This window comes from Brienomyrus brachyistius, chromosome 11 (genome assembly GCF_023856365.1).
Source record: "Brienomyrus brachyistius isolate T26 chromosome 11, BBRACH_0.4, whole genome shotgun sequence".
NCBI classification, from domain to species: Eukaryota; Metazoa; Chordata; class Actinopteri; order Osteoglossiformes; family Mormyridae; genus Brienomyrus; species Brienomyrus brachyistius.
The window spans coordinates 22,208,156-22,226,097 of NC_064543.1; the positions used below are offsets into that span (position 1 = coordinate 22,208,156).

The 17,942-nt window shown below is 40.4% G+C and overlaps 1 protein-coding gene across 6 annotated transcripts in view; it reads right to left on the bottom strand.

Annotated features, from left to right (window-relative positions):
- LOC125751408 (homeodomain-interacting protein kinase 3-like) overlaps positions 1–14,200 on the bottom strand; it is a 44,477-nt gene extending 30,277 nt beyond the window's left edge. For 4 of the 6 annotated variants that reach the window (XM_049030154.1, XM_049030152.1, XM_049030153.1 and 1 more), the window contains exons 1-2: positions 13,828–14,200; positions 3,843–5,049 (exon numbers count right to left, since the gene is read on the bottom strand). In XM_049030154.1, the coding sequence (XP_048886111.1) occupies positions 3,843–5,049; positions 13,828–13,903 (1,283 nt within the window). In that variant the 5' untranslated portion in view covers positions 13,904–14,200. Of the gene's footprint in view, positions 1–3,842; positions 5,050–7,101; positions 7,339–13,827 lie in introns of those variants that run through there. The other 2 variants (XM_049030151.1, XM_049030155.1) reach the window with 2 other exon arrangements.
- Positions 14,201–17,942: the final 3,742 nt, after the last annotated feature.

Consider the following 17,942-nt stretch of genomic DNA (forward strand, 5'->3'; position numbering starts at 1 on the left):
GTATAAAAACAACAGTAAACAGGATAGTGCCACTTGTTCAAAATAGCCAAATTAGGCAGCTTAAACAAGTAGAATTGATGAGGTAAAAAAAAAAAAAAAAAAAAAAAAAACCTTTGCATAGCAATATTAGGCTTGAAATGCTGAACTGATCCCTTTACAGGATAATGACGATGTACAATCAGACTCAATTTTCTCATTATGTCTGTCTCAGTAGACAGATTCTGGTAATGGTACGGTACGGTCCAGGGGTGATACCATAACAGAAAAATAATGTATATGTTGTGAAGGGAGAAAGATTAAACCTATTACAAGTACTTTTGATATGATTTATTTACAGGTATAGTTGCAGGTGTCACGTTTGTTCAGCAGTTTCAAATACAAGGGAGGATCAAAGTGAGCATCAGCAAAGCAGCCATTTCACACTGAGGGTGAGCCTCGGGCCACACAGCTTACAGCATTACTACCTGTACCTTGAACTTTGGATTCATCTTAAGGATCATGTTGGATATGGGGAGGTGGCTATGGACACCTAACACCTAAGCAGCACAGCAACACATGCCATCCGAACAGTCACCACCAAAACTCACCAATCAATGAGATTTGCAAGACATTATGCAACTGGGCCTGGTCAGGTATGTGGCATCATAAAAGCAGCTTTTAAAACAGAAACTGTTAAACGAGACATAAACTAGCTGGGCACATGGTTGTATCCAATCAGGAGGCTCATCCAAACAGAAGCAGCCAAACCATTCTCAGCAGGTGAATGTGAGGACAGAGTGATGGGAACAGGCCTGCCAAGGAGCCCCCCCACCAGCACCACACACACACAGACAGACAGACAGACAGACAGACAGACAGACACACACACACACACACACACACACACACACACAGACAGACAGACAGACAGACAGACACACACACACACACACACACACACACACAGCACAAAACAGGACTGTTGAGATAACAGCTCGGATTGATCAGGAAGACCCACATGCCCCATACCTGTAGGAAGCTGAGTGACCGTCACCAACAGCAAAACGCTCTATAAATACACTTTACATACGCGCTTCTCATCACATGGTGACTATATTAATCACACTAGATGGCTATCAGATCACATTACACTCCCAATTCTTGACACCAGGCAGAAGCTTAGCAGAAGCTAATCAATAGCAACAGGCAAAGCTGATCTGCTACACAGTCCATACTTCAGCTGATGGATCGTTCTTCTCGGCACAAAACCATGCACAATTTCTACCAAGCAAAAAAGCAAAGCCCGACTTTCATGACTGCCCAAATGCAGTCATGTGTCTTGGCACTGGGGTCCACGGCTGCCGGCTAAGAACATTACCATTGGTGAAGTCACTCACGGCCATTTAGTAGATCTGACTGGGTGTCATCACAACCCTACCACTAACCTAAGGTGTTAATGTCAGGAAATCTCCCTACGCTGCTGAACATGCACATTCGACTGGCACATGCAGACTGCCAGGAATAAAATGCACCTGGTTTTCTCTGGACCCTGGTACAAATTGGTAACATGGCTTATTCCCCAAAAGTTGGAGCACTTGCACCAGGGTCACCCTGTACAGGCTGGACTGCAGAACCACCCCATGAAGGCCTCGAAAGCTGAGCTTACTTATCCCTCGGGTGGATCAAACACGTTAACCTCAGCTATAGTGGACTGAACTGGGTCTAGAGGGGAAAGCCTCACATAGTTCAAACTAATTTTAAGGCAAAATTATAAATATAATTTAACTGAGAAACAAAAAGGGGTGCACTAGATTTATAACAAGACAAAAGAGGAGCATCACTGCAAAACGAAATGCGGCACAATCGTTTTATCTTATTTTGCTTTGAAAATTGTTCGTACCCAAAATTGTAATTGAAATTAAAATCCAATTAACTACTTAAGAGCCAGTGCACCTCTGGGCCCCCCCTCCCAATCACTACATTCAGCATTACCGCCTAGGTCCTTTTAGCCTGAACCTGGGCCAAATGATGCATCTGCTGCTTTAATCCAATCACCTATGATGCCAGAGACATGCATTTTAGCCAAGACACTAGTGTTGCTAATTGCAGACTGCTGATTCAAGGGCCTACGCTAAATGCAAGGCACAGGCATTCTAACATTTCAAACAGATTTGACCTTCTGAATGTGCACTGAACCCTTTCTTATAGTCCAATTGATAACCTCGCTACACAAGTCAAAGATTAGTCAAGCTAACACACGTTTCATTGTACAGCGTATAATAGATAAGAAAAGTCCAACTCCCTCAGGTGTTTAGGAGAGGTAAGTAATTGGGGTAAAAAAGACCTGTTCACTTGTTTAGTAGTTAATTTAACAAAAGCATGAGAAATATCACTTGACAGCAGCTGAACACTTCTCCCCAGGACGAAGACTGGCCTTAATTGCAGTCTGGGTTAATTACAGGCAGGAAACTCTAAAAAGCTGCAGAGAACAATTCTGAGACACAGGAAGTAGGAAAAATGCCACTTCCTGACAAACACAGCATTTACAAGAAGTGATGGTGAAGCGAGGACAGCTGGAATCCCCACAAGCAAAGGCCAGAAGAGCAGAGCAGCTAGAGGCTGACGAGCTGAAGACATAGAGCTCTGCTGATACACCGATCATTCAGAGTATTCCATAAGCCAGACCGGAAGCAGGTCCATGCCCACTGCTCATTCCCCAGGCAACAGGGTATGGAGCAAGAGAGGTACAGCTGAAGGCAGCTGGCCTTGCAAACCTCAAGAGACACGTGACCCAGCTACGCCACTGGGGCAGCCAAATGTGTCACCCCTCTTGGTTGCACACAAGGCATGAAATACTTTAAAAGGAAATATGTGAGTATAGAAGTGGCCATTCAATCAAAGAATTTTCCATTTGCCAGTCAAGAAATATGCAAGACATAATAAAGGAGACCCTGCTGCTATAAACATATCGGCTTTGCTGACCAGTTATATAAGACACTTGGGTGTGACTCTGATCTTCAGCAGACATTTGGCTGCACCGCTCATACTAAGATCTGCAGGTCATTACTCAGAACTTAGTCAGCTTAACATGTTAACTGCTCATGGCATGCAAGGCATTTCAATGGTTAAAAAAATAATCCATTCCTCTCATCTTTTGGAGCATTCCCACTAAAAATCTAATACACAGAAAAACAAAGAAAGAAGATATTTCTTGCACATTCTTAGGCTGATTAGCACAACAGATGCTCAGCTTGCATCAAGACTCATTTCCTGCTGACAATACAACTTATCAAAAATACAAAAATAAGTCTTGTCTGACAAACTGCTCTCAGATAGCACTTTTTTTCTAAAAGTGCTCTAAACCTCATGAGGATAAACAGTGAATGTCTCACCATTTCCACAGTGGATAGAATAATTATGTAGGAACACAGATACAATTTTAAAAATCAATGTAAACAGAACAATTGCTAATAATCAATCAAACCATATTAAAATACCATGTGAGGGACAAGCATCCTGTATAGTGTTTTCCTCCACTTTTGTCCTATGATTCCTCGGATAGGCTCCAGGTTCAAAGAGATCCACATACTAGATTACTGGTATGGAAGACAGATAGATGAATATATGCTTTTGACCATGAGTGGTGTTATTCAAATGATTCCGAACTTTCTGGACAAAACAGTATTTGGCGGTTTCAATGCTATTTGGGTAAAAGGAAGTTTATATCAAAGAAAAGTTATCAAACTCAGAACTGCAATAGTGGTGAAAAGCCAAAGAGAAAATTTCACTATACCATTAGAAATGCGACTAAAGCAGGAAGGAATGTAGGAGGAGCCCGCAGCAAACGCAAACTACAAACCCACCTGTAATACCGCGATTGCAGGTATGTGGAGCACACAGCTTTGGAGACATGACTGGCTGAGCCAAAGTCTATGACCTTCACCCTGTAGGGCTGACGCACCGGGTCTACCAACATGATGTTCTCTGGCTTCAGGTCAGCATGGATGAGGCCCAGAGCTTTCAGCTTCTTCAGGGCCGTGGCCACCTGCTGCAATATGGGCCGGATGACTTTCAGTGGCAACGGGCTAAACTTGTTCTGCTTCAAGAAGTCATACAGGTTCTGCTCCAGCATCTCGAACACCAGGCAGGTGTGGCTGCGGTGCTGGAAGCACTCATAGGCACGCACCAGGTTGTGTTCATCAGCGTTCTCACTGCTCAGCCGTGCTAAGATGCCCACCTCGATCTGACCCTGGCGTGCATAAGAAGGGTGGTTCTTCAGGATCTTCACAGCCACGACCTCACCTGTGCCACGCTTCCAGCATTTGACCACCTGCCCAAAAGTGCCCCGGCCCAGGAAGTCCAGCACCTCATAGGTGTTCTTCATGGAGCACAAAACCTCATGCTGAACCAGCTGGTAATCCCCTTCACCACCCCCGGGCCCAGCCCCTCCCCCACCTGGCTTGGGCCCACCCCCTGCCGCTGGGTTCCCCACATTCGTTTGCAACATTGCAGGCAACATGGACAGATCCTCCACTATCTGCATGGCGCTTCGGCGGCTCTCCAAGTCTTCGCTCTTACGTTTCAGCCCACATCGCTGGGCTTTCTCTGTCAAGTTCAAACCTTCGTCACTGTCCTCCTCCTGCTGCTCTTTTCGTTCTTCGCAGTTTGTCCGGCCACTGCTGCTGCTGTCGCCTATGCCTCTCTGGCCAGCGGTGCCCCCGTCCCGTCCACTTACCCTCCCCGCTGTTCCTCCACACCCCACACCCTCCTGCTGTGCCCCCTTGCACTGCGAGGTGAGCCCGTCTCCTTTGTCCTGCTCGCCTGTCACGTCACTCAAGGCTTGCAATGAAAAGTTCCGCCCAGCCGCCGAGTGTTTTCTCTGAAATGAAGGTACGATATTCGTAGAGTGCACAACGCCGAAGGATCTACCATTCAAATAGGTCCGTGGGTTGGCTCTCTCATGGTAAACACAGCTGCTGGGCTCTACTTTAAGTTTCTTCACACTACAAAAGGCACTTGTCTGGGTTTGATAAACATGTGGTTGGTAGACCAAGACTTGTGAGGCCATACCTGTGGAAGAGAAATGGATAAATCAGCACAGTAAGAGAAGGTTCAAAGTCCACCACACAGACAGAATCACCAAGACATATGTTCATCATATCCTGCTCAACTTACTATCAAGCCAATACATTCTCTATGCTAGTTTGAGATTAACATTTGTAAGCTTTGTGCTTATATGTCAAAACTGCAAATAGCTAACAATGTTAACATTAGCTATAACGTTCGTGAAGCATAAACACATTTTAAGAAAGGAAATCTGCATAACTGAATTTGTCATCAAAGTAAAAAACACACAACTTAACATCTAATTTAAAACAGGTCACCCGCATTCAAACATAGCAGCATATCTGGCAATGAACAGGCTTAACCTCAGCTTGGTGGCACAGCTGCTGAAGTGTGTGTTGCTGAAAGAAGGTGTCATTCTAGTTATTTATAAATGGCACACTGCAAAAATGAAAAGAAATGTTTCTGTTTGGGGCCAAGTCTTGACACTCATGAGCTTAGAATGCAGCATGTTGCTGCACGGTGGATTAAGACACCCTGCTGTCAGTTTACCATTAAGCACATTGCAAGTGTTTTATAGATACCCATTATAAAGATGAGACCAAGACACAACTTTCCAGGGTCATAAAAACGTTAAGCGAAAACTACTGTTTAGGATTCACAAACAATGACAGAGAGGCAACCACACTGAAGTCAACAACAGCTGCATTTGAAACCTGAAAGCTAACTTAATACCCAGCTTTACATGCTGAGTATAATGTATACAGAATTTTTACACACTTCAATTGTTCTCCAGAGAGGCTGATTAAAAGGAACTGAAAATTGTGTGCATTAAAATATGAAACAGACAGTAAGATAAGTTGACATTTTTATAATAGCTCATGCCAAAAAAAGCACAGCCCTAATTTCAATAAATTTACAAGATGCTTTAATGGGCAAACCCCAAGTAAGCTTCTGAAATGCAGCTTTCCAGTGTTGTACTGGAAAAGTACTGGAAGCAAAGTTTCTTTTTTCGCCTATCCAACCTTGCTCATTTTGTAATATTTGCTTGAGAGATTGCATAAGCTAGCAACAAATTTCAGCAACACTCTGGCTGTTGACACATCATATACCAAGATAAGCCCATTAGCCAGTTTTCACCAGTATGACAAGCTAATGCAAGCGACGACAGACATTCGCTCACCAATTTGGAACAAAAGAGGCCGGAGACCTCATATGACAGTGCTTCATTCAATTCACATACTGTAAAACTGAACAGCATGAGAGTCGATTTACTGGGACACAGTCACACAACGAAAAGTGATGTGCCCAACATCCAGGGCAGGTAAAGAATGACTAACATCCATCTTCAAAAGGTTTGCATGACCTTTTATAGTTGGTTTCCTAGCAGCACCTTTTGGGTCTCTAGGCAACTGATGCATCAACTGAATGTTACTCAGCAAAGAGAAAGTTTGGAGGCACACTGCGTCACCTACAGCCACAGCAGCAACCCTGAACGCTAGGGTCCTCTCAAATTACAGACTGAAAGACCTTTTAGCCAATTTTCCCAGTTTGAAAGAAAAAAAAGCCCAAAGCCTGGGGTGGTGCAGTCATGCCAAGAGACGAGAAGCACAACTCTCTGTTCCTGCCTCAGGCTCTGGCGAGGGAACCACACCTTGCTTCATTTACCCACTCAAAGCTCAGACACACTGACAATACCTAGACCGCCTGAGCACTACTGGTGCTGTCGACCCAGTTCTTTATTAGGGTCCCGGAAGAAACATCATCTCACAGGCCAGCTGCCATTTCAGCTGTAATGAAACAGAACAGGGCAGGCAGCACAAAAAAAGGAGACATGCCTCACCCAACTGCCTCTTCTGTATTTTCTATTCCCCCTGCACTCAAAACCAAGTGGTCAGTAATAGCATTACCAAAGCCAGGGCAAAAATAGCTTTAAAATCATAGGTTATTGCCCAGCACTATAATTAGCCAGTAGCAGTGAAACAACACCCTGCTTAAAGAGTTGCTGTTAAGGACAGCAATGTCAAACAGCAAACATTACACTAGGTGTCAGCCTACCTTTTGTTTTTCATTTTGCTCTCTTTCCACCATCTTGGCCATGCCCAGATCTAAGCCGATGCTCAAACCCACACCTTTGGCACCTTTTTTTTTTTTTTTTTTTTTAAAAGGATGACAGGCTGTGTCTGCCTGCCTGCCTGCCTCCGTCACACCGCTCCAGGGAGCAGGCTACAAGTGCACTGCTCAACAGGCAGTCCATGTGACTGCAACAGGCAGCCCACGAGCTTCCCCTTTGCACGACTGCCTCTGCAGCTCAGAACCTCCCCAGCTGCCGAAAACCCCTACACCCTCCCCCACACAGCACAGGCACACATGCGAAGACACACAACCGCAGCAAAACAGAACACATCCAAAAGCCAACTGTCAACTCCATCATGACTATCAAAGTTTAACAGGTGGCAGTCACACTTTACAGCACAAACTAGAGAACATAGGGAATGTGATTTTGACAAGCATGTCCTACCAACTTTCCCAATAGTGCCTGGCTTTAGGATTATTTGTATATCAAGTCACACAGGGACAGCTCATAGCACATGCCCAGACTGGTGAAAAGGTGTGTAGCAGCAGACTGATATCACGCAAATGACTGCAAGTCAGAACTTCACACCATGCTCTAAGTTTTGTAACTAAGCCAGAAAGTGTCAAGGACAAAACTTGATTAAAGGGAATTTTCTGGAATATAGATTAGCTGTATTCCAGAAAATGTTAATCTAATTGGGGAATTCTGTAGTTTACTCAAAGTTTCTTAAAACATATCACATGCTTGAAAATTACTGAAGATTCTCCACTAGAATTAAAATTTTTGAACACAGTAAAAAGTATGAATGTAACTCATAAATCACAATTTAAATACTACTGATAGAGTAGAAAATTCACACAAATAGCTACCATCAAAATATGTTTAAATGAAAAGGTCTTATAAGCATTTATTTAATAATGTGAAGGACAATTCTCTTTTCAGGATCACAACACTGTCACTGTAAGAGAAAACAAGCTGTCCTGGGACTGGTTTTGCAAGATAAATCCAGTTACTTCAGACTTGTAGAGTATGGTCTGAGAACTAGAATATCAGCAACTGTTGAAGCACACAGACAGACTGTCCTCATCATCTGTGGAACTTATTCATGTCATTGCTGGGAGACCTGATTTTATTTCCCACGCTTAATTGCTGGTAAAAAAATAGTCCGTTAAGTGTCCAGTGACACAATGATGGGGCAAATTTGTATTGACCTGGCTACAACAGTATATCTGAAGTCAACCCAGGTAAATACCAGTTCCGGCATAGCACTAAAGTTTATATTAGTGTGTGCTGCCTGGCTCTTAGGGTTGTGCCCATGTCAGTTCAAATTCCATGGTTAGTGAAGTGATTTCACCGTTAGGCCCTGGAGCAAGGCCATGGCCTGCTTTAGATTAAAGCATATGGCAAAAAAAAAAAAATCATTAAATAATGTAAAATATTCAAATGCGTCAGTGTTGAGGCCTACAGTTTTTCCAGGGAAGAAGGTAGAGCTATCAGCTAGTATCAGGGCTCAGACAAACCATTTTTGGATACCGTGAGACTAAATTTTATAAATTAGGCGCACCAGTGTGACTTGCCATTTTTAAGAACCATCATTGTATATCATGTAAAACACCGGGAATGAGGATTGGTGTGTAAGGCTGGGTAGTGAGAATTAGTTTCCAAATTAGAAATGTTCTAAATTTTTAAGAACCAAGAATTCAATAAGGCATCTGAATTACAGTTCCACTTATCTATTCCTATATGTGCATTTTTAATCAACTATGTAAGGGTTAACACTTAAAACTGGCTTACAGAGAAATGTTGAATATTGTGGCTTTGGTCATATAGAACCAAAATATTTAATAGTAGTAGGCGATATCCAATTTTTGATACCGTCCAGGCATCACAGTCAGGTATACGGTATTTTGGCTGCGTTTTATAAAGCACCACTCTTCCAGTATTTTGAAATCTCCTAAAACACAGTTTTGTCAAAAGGAAATACCGTGGTGTGCAATTATATTGCCTAAGCTTAAATAGTAGTTCTACTGATAAATGCCTTGATAGTTCAAAAATTTGAAAATAATTTCAAGTACAAACATGTAAGTGGAGTTGGTGTGCATTAAACTCAGGGTTAGAAAGAAAGTATATGTATGTATGTATGTATGTATGTATGTGTATATATATGTATGTGTGACTGTGTGTATACACACACCCACTGTAACTAGACCATTGTTTCATTAATTTAGCTTTATGTATCTCCTGATATTAAGCTGTGTTATGGATATAACCCGACTTATTTACAGTGTATTGAAACCAGACTCACGTCCAATCCAGTTTCGGCAGATTAAACAGAAATGTGAAGTATTACTGACATCAGCTGCAAACTGACATTCAAGATTCTGAGTGTGGTTGTTAACCTCAACTATTTTATCGACATGCTGTTTTTAACAAAATATGGGAATGGCATAAGCCTTATTGCTTCAAAGTACCCTTTGGGTGCTTTTCTACTGCACCAGGTACCATACTTCTGGTACTTCAATAAAGTATTGAAGAAAATAAACTGTACCATTTATAAGACACAAATGACATTCACACAGCATATCTGTATCAAATGAACAGCCAACTATCAGGGTCAAGTTGTAGCACAACCTGAACCATTCAATGCATTAGCTCATCAAGACAGCAGAGAAATCAGCTGCACCCAGATGGGCGGTAAATTTCACACCCCATGCAACACGTGCCACACAATGTCCAAGTCCAACTTGGGCTTCACGGAAATGACCAGATAAGCCAGACTTCATGTAACATTCAACAGCAGCAGCAAGGAACAGAATGTACTTCAATGGTAAGGCACAAAGGATCCAATGTGGCAACAGTAAAGTTCAACAACAAGGAAGAGATACAAGGCCTAGTAGAGTAGAAGTACAGCAGTAAGATCTCATATCAGTGGCTGCAGCTTGTGAGGAATCTCCATTAATACTGGGTTACACACTTTACTATTTATGTGCCTTGTTGGCTAATGGTTAAAGCACTTCAATTTTCTAGGCCTTTCCTAGTGTGAGTATTGAGAAGCACAGAAATCTCTGGAGATGCATTATGGCCACTTTACCTTTAAGCTAAAACTGAGTGAAACAGTCACCCAGCCTGACATCACTTTCAAGTGACCTGATCACAAAATCTTGCTAAACTAACGCAATAGCAGTGTAATTGACGATTTATTCATTGAGTACAAAAACAGCACTTACCTAGATCTACCACCCTCTGCTGGCCCAGAAATTTTTTTGTCATTCTTACAGGCCAGCTAAAATCAGATTTTCCATATACATAAGTAAATGCAATTGTTTTTTTAAACATCACTGCACAGTGATAAACCAGGGGGAAAAAAACACACAGGAAGTCAGTGGAATAGGACTATTCCAAAAAAAGTCAGCTGGTTGCAGTTTACTGCACTTTTCAGTTCTCTTTTCGGTAGTTTGTGCAATTTGGAGTTACTTTCATAAACTCCAAAGAAATTCCAGTGGTTTAGTGCATTTTGAATACATCCAGTTGATTGTATAGGTCAGTAGATTCTGCCACTGGTATTTTTAAGAGTGCTACATTTCCAAGATAAAGTGGGAATTCTGCAAACTGCATCACAGCATAAAACCATTCTGAATGGGTGGACCCTTTTCTGATCCTCAAACATTAGCTGGGAAGCTTCTATTATGTAATGGAAATGAAACATTTCCTGTTCAGGAAGTAGTCTGCTGGCCCCATTTTTTGCATTCTGAAAAATAATGCATGATGGGTGAAAGCATATGGAAGGGTTAGGATCTGCTGGGACAGTGTGACTGCTGGCAGACAGATGAAACCAGCTGCATTATCTCAATTTATGAAGCAGCAGCGGCAACCATATGCTGCTAGCATTAATGGACCTGAACAGGCCTGTCATCACCAGCAAGACACAGCTGCCAGCAGCCCTGCACTAAAGAAGATGACTCTACCTGAGTAGCACCGACAACACTGGGCAGCACCAATGAAGGTCATCAGGAATGCACAGCTAAAAGCACCAGAGAATTTCACAAATGAGAAAGAACTGACTATAACTCAGAAGTTACACGTCTTATATAATATTCAAAAGGGGATTCGGTTACATGAATAAAATCACCCCTATTTGTCACTACAAGTTCCCCAGCATTCCTAAGAATTGAGAAGCCAAACAAAAAATCTTAAGAGCCCCATCTTGGGATTATTACAATAGCCAAGTTAAGAATTCCAAACCAAAAAACCCGCATAACCTTTTTAACCCCGAGAGAAAAGCTAATATCAACTTAGTAGTGTTTAATATTAAAGATTACTTGACCTGAAATTGACCTACACCATAGCAGAGTGTAAAATGAATCACTTTCCAGTTCCAGATGTAGCTGAGGCAGTGTGTTAAGAGACACACACTCTATTCACTGCAGACACAATTTTCAGCCATGAAGCTGGTCAACTGACTCCAGGATTGCAGAAAATGGTCTATAATGGGCCTGGGTGCCTGATATTACACTACACAAGTGTTCCAGATACTTAGAAAGCTAGGGATAAGTTCACATAATCGGTACTATGCAATCAAGCAAGTCCCAGTCACATGGAGACAGAATTAAGTCAGTTATAGGTGTGTATGTATATGCCAGTTTTTTTCCAGTAATAAACTGACATTTTCCTTATGTTTAATGGTACATACATATTGTCATTCTTAAGAGGTAAAGACTAAAACTAACATTCAACATAAATATTGAGATGAGAAAGATTTTGTACCACTCTGAGTAATCTGAACAATCTAAGACTTGCATTAAAAGGTCCAATTCTCATAATTCAAAAGACAACCATCTAAACCATAGACCAGCTGGTTGCTTTTCAGGAACACAGGGTTCTGTGTCAGGTAAAGATTCCTCAGAGAGATTGTTTCAAAAGAGGCAATAGGAGAAGACTACAGAACTTACAATGCATACTGTGCTATAGCATATTAGTGCCTTTATGTTTAAGAATACTTTTTAATCAACTGCAGACGGTGACTCAAATCCTTTGCACATTTTATTAAATGCATGCTGCCCTAACACCAAGTCTACGCTATGCATTAAATTGTAAAATTAAACTCCAATGTAGCACCAACAGCAATTTATCATGAATTTTTATATGATAACCAATATATATTTTATTTTCATAAAACATTATGCAATTCTTAAAAACTGGTGAGCATGGGTGAAATGGAAGTGGGGGGATTCAACTGGTCTCATCTTACAATGAACTGGGCCAAGACAAAAACAACTGCCATTTAATTATCCACATGCTAATTTACTTCAAGCTCATACTATTCAACTAGTAACCAGAGACTGATTAAACATAAGCGACCCTGCCTTTGGGCTATATTCCCAGATGGCAGGCGCATCATCGTGTGACTCCAATTTGACTTCCATAGCCAATAAATAAGTTCATTCTTCTGAAACAGCAGCAGCCAATGCATTTCCTGTATTAGCCATGGGGTGGAATTTGGTGGTGACTGCTTAAGTGACAGAAGGGGGAAGGGGTAATGTCCATTTCCAATATATAATACACACTTGGACTTACATGGTACAGAAACAAAGCTCACAGTAGTCACGTTTATCCAGTAAAAAACATAAAATGCACAGCCGAAATCCTTAAAGTCGCTACATTTTATCTGAGCTAAGATATCAGCAGTCCTGAAACTTTCCCCGAGAATTCTAGTTTCTTTCTGTACGCAAGTAGTAAATGTTAACGGAACCAATATCTGTACAGTCGCATAAAGTAGTAAAATAGAATTTTTCACAATGACTCTCCAAAGTGAACTAGCTTCAACTGTGAACGTTGGAGCAGCATATTGCGAGGACTAGGCGCCCAGCTAGGTGACAGGAGAGTCCTGCTCTAATACAAGTATGCTTACTTGTAATGTAAACTGCAGCAGTACCTCGACTTCCGACGCTGAAACGACGACAGGCAGGCTGTCTGGTTTAACAAATTGTGGGTAAAAATGTAGCCAAGACTAAGGACAAGGAGACAGGGCCGAATGGTTAAGCGGGCAGAGGCCGGGCGAGACGGCAATAAACAGCAGAACACAGCGCAGTGTTAGCCACGGCGGCTAGAGAATTAAAACGAAAAACAGGCAGATAAATCAACTCTAGCTACAACCAGCGAGTTTACGTGTACCATAATCTTGTGGAAAATAATTATTACTTTCGTTGACTGTTTTTGTAAACGGTAAACAAAGGCGTCGTGATGGGCGTAGATACAAAAGGGCATGGTAGCTCGCTAGCCATTAAGCCTGGCCGAAAATAGTCCCGTGTTGACAACGCAGTTACGTAGCGCTGGTTAAGGTGTTGGTAGCATTTGGTAAAGAACTGGCAGCAGGTCACGGCTGATCTGTTGGAAAATTATATGAAAGACAGTTGGACATCGCTACGTTAAACAATGTTTAACGGCTAGCCGTTGACCTGTTTTCTAACGAGCTAAAGGCAACAGTTATTTAAAGCAAGTCACCCCCACGTCGGATACCACACAATGAACTATAAGTATTAGTTTCATATCTACCTAAGGAGTAAAACTTAACATATTACATTTAATGTCCGAACATACTGACATATCGCTAGTTTAGTGTGATCTAAGCATACTGCGCACTTGCCGCTTACCTGTAATGAGATACCTCCAACTACGTAGTTATATCTTTAAAAATATGGAAAACTCACCTTCACAGAGTGTAACAACTGATAAAATCCAGGACTTCTCCGGACATGTTATGGAGTTATAACGCACCCATAGCATGCTCAGTCTGCCTGCACTGCTGCCATCTTGTCCTGGACGACAGGAGGGGAGACCTCGCGCTCGTCAAAACCACCATCGCCCACATTTCAAACTCCAAATAACTCTCGCAGAAATGCATCTATTCGAACCAAACCGAGCTCGTTCTGTACCTAACGACTTTTGCTTTCATAAAAAATAGCTTTACTCTTGGCTCGAAGGGCAATAAAGCCCATTTTCCAAAGTTGAAAAGGGACAAACGTCCCTGACTCCCCGCCGTTCTTCTGGCTGTAACTGTCTCTCACTCTAACATGTCTCTCTCGCTCTGCGCAGCGCGTGGAATGTTTGGGTGTTTGTCAGACCAGAAAAATCCATCGACGAGTTCAGGTTTACTGCACGTAGCTACCGTAATATTCTATTCCAAAAATTTAAAGCGCACAGTAAGCCACATGACAGAGCAGAGTTTCTTCATACGTTTAATAAAAACCAGAATTATTCAGTGAATTGACAAATTAAGTATGTATTAGTGTGTGTTTAAATAAATTAATGTAGTTTCTGTCATTTCTTTCTTTTATTACGGTAATCGACTATTGCAACATTCCACATGCAGCACAACATTTCTTCATTTATTCCGAACTGCAGAATTTTTATATTTAATATTACATCACACGAACACGTGACTATAACAACGTTGTAAATTTTAAACGTGTAAATAATGAACATTGGCATTAAAACAAGAAAAAATAAAATCTCACACATGACTGTGTATAGGCTAAGACGTTTTCTAATATCACACTTTGGTAAGAGACACGGTGAAATGATTACAAGTGTTTTTCAAACAGGGTTTAAGTACACAAATTGTGGCATGCAAAGATATTATATTTCTCATAATACAGTCATTCGTCATTTCTATATGTCTAATCATTATAATGCCATTTAAAAGTATCGTCACATGTTAACTTATTGGCAAAATTTTGTTTAAATATATTTCATCGTTACATGTCTTGTGGGGAAGAATGTAAAACATAATAGTTGTGTATTCCTGCAGATATTTATTTGAATAGTTGTATCAATATGCAAGTTGCCAAGGAAACTGCCTCCATTTTTCAAAAAATCCTGCGATGGAAGAAGTCACATTGTCCTCGTGGGTCCTCATTAGAAATTCGAAGTGCATGACGAGAACTATAAAAATGAGTAATGCTGACAAATATGAATGGTTGCAGCCTTTTAAAGGAAACGTGTCCGGGTTCCCTAAATTTGGCTGTATGTGTCATAAGGTAAAGATCTCCTATCTATAAATTCTGTAGCTCCTGAATTACATAATCCCCGCAATGTTTTTGTGGTTACACACACACACACACACACACACACACACACATAAAACAAAGTATTACTTTGAATATTATACTGAATATATTTTAAGGACCATTATAATACAATTACTTTTATACAGAAAATATCTACAACCATTAGAAATATTACACCCATCTGGTAGCAACAATGTTTAGCTGTTCAGAGATATTAAACCACTTGCTCCCATAGCAACTATAAAACTCCAGCAAAGAATGCTTTGTTTAGCTGGTGGATACACAAAATATGCATAATAAGATAGTCATGTAAAATGGAAAATTACCTCAAGCTGCTACAGGATGGTTACTGGGGTCTGTACAAATGAGCTTGCCTATGTATGACCAAAATTATAATGCCATTTCGCATATCTTTATTAAGAATAGCGTACATAAATAGGAAGGAGTATAACAACATGCACATGCTTCATGTGGGTTTCACAGAGCTATTGCGCCTGGGAAGCAGCTGCTGTACCTTCACCTTCTTGTATGCATGTATGTCATTTCTGTATATAAAACATTAGCCCAACCTGGGTGTGGGCAATGTCACACCAAAATGTACACAAGTGAATATACTTGATCTTACATCTCAGGGATTATTGCCATCAGTCAATAAAGCATGTGAAATTCATCAAACATAAAATATCTCCTTATAAAAACTCCTCCAACAGAGTGCATTATTGAGTCCAGAGATCAATAATGAGAGTATCAGTCAAATAATGAACATAAACTTTATAAAAGCACTGCTAGAATTCCTGACGTCTAAAAATATAAATTATGTTTCAGTAAAACTGGTTGGAAAACAAATAATGAAATTGAGTTGGAAAACCCAGGTACTATATATGCCGTGCCTTGTGTGTGAACTGGTAAGGCATGCCATGCTCAACTAATAAAACAGCACAACATTATCTGAGTGAAATATAGAGCAGACTAGCCATGCCATCCATTGGATTCTGCTTTTTAAGAGTCTTAAAAGGCAGGGCAGGAATTACAAATCACCAACTGGTCAAACATAGCTGGCCAAATGGCCTATTGCTGCTGACATTTTCTAATGTCGCGCTTTTGGTAGGAGACATTGCCAGCTGCTTACCATGTTTTGCTAACACTTGTTTTTCAAACATGCTTTAAGAATACAAAGGGCTGCATTAAAGACATTTTAAAACAAAGAGATTTTCTCCATCAGAGAGTAATTTTGCAGTACTCCAGCCAAAATAGCAAATACAAAACACAAAGCAACAGACACAGCTTATCCATTCATCCATAAATGTGTGATGGATTAATTCATTCTACAGAAGATTAAATTAGTGCATGAATGTCAGAATCATATTATATGTAATGTCATACAATATGTGGCCCTGTACTGCATAAATGCTTACAGAAGGTGGGTTCATGGAATATGTTGAATAAACCAGGCAATAAATTATCCAAACACAGTGCTGTCAGAAAGTCTTAGTATTCTTGCTTAATTCTGTTAAAAATTGCAAATTTATTGGTTTTATAACAAAATCATTATTTGTTCCTTTTTTGTATGACATTAGAATCACCCAGTTGTTTTGAGTAAAACATTCATTTCAGTAATAATAAATTGAAACCCAAATTACAGTTACTGAAGTGCTAAGTTAAAAAGTTAATTGACAAGCAGTCTCATTGGGTGCTTTTTGATTAGTATCAGAGACATTTGTGTTTAGTATCCATTTGGGAGCCAATAACTACAATTGAAATTAACAACAAAATGTCAAGAACAGAACTGAATGAGACAGTCAAAAAAAAACCTGACAATTAAGAAGAAAATGTCTGTGCGGAAAATATGTGCAGATGCTACACATTGCTTGTCAATGGACTTTTATTATGAAACCAATAAATTTGTAACATTGTTACAGAATTAAGCAAGCCTCCCAGGACTTTCAGTGAGCACTGTATTGTTACTTTATAGTAATATTGTAGCTTAGATGAGTACTAATTTATGTTCCAGCCCCAGATCATGCTGTGTTTTCTTATTAAGTTTTAAAAACTGAGGTCATTCTTAAACATGACTATTTTCATTAGCTATTTGTGGTTATTGTTTTTTTATTTATAGCCAGACCCTTCAAGAGAAGAAAAACCTAGAATACATAATACTACCCATGAATTAATTGTCTAAATGGTACATAAAGTATATATTTTTATACCAAGTGCAGCCTTTACTTTACAAGTATATACAAGAGTAACAACAAGTGCTCTTCTCTGTTACACCAAATAGAAAACAGCTATCTGCTAAGTTTACCCTCAGTTAAAACAGTCATTGTACATGCATTAGCAGACAGTCTGGAAGCACTAGGCTAACAAAAGAAAAAAAACACAGGGTGTCATAGACATCACGTGCTGGGTGTAGCCAACTGGGGAACATCAGTAATCTAATCCTGCAGGCAACTGTTGAGAATGAACAGCTGAGAATAAACAGGCCTGGATTCACATGGATGGCAGGTGTAAACCAGTTCTACTTCAATACCTAAAATGCTTTAGCCTTTTGAACTATAGTATAAGAATATGGACTTCATATAGCAATTGTTGTTTAATATTCTTACATTACCATCCATGTCTCAGTAACATCAAGCATAGTTACAATAGTGGAATAGTTGCTGCTGCAGTGAAAATATTAGCATATTCTGCAAATAATACACCTTTTTGAAATTTTAATGCTAATTTAAATAGCTTACTTAATAGTCTACCTTTTTCAA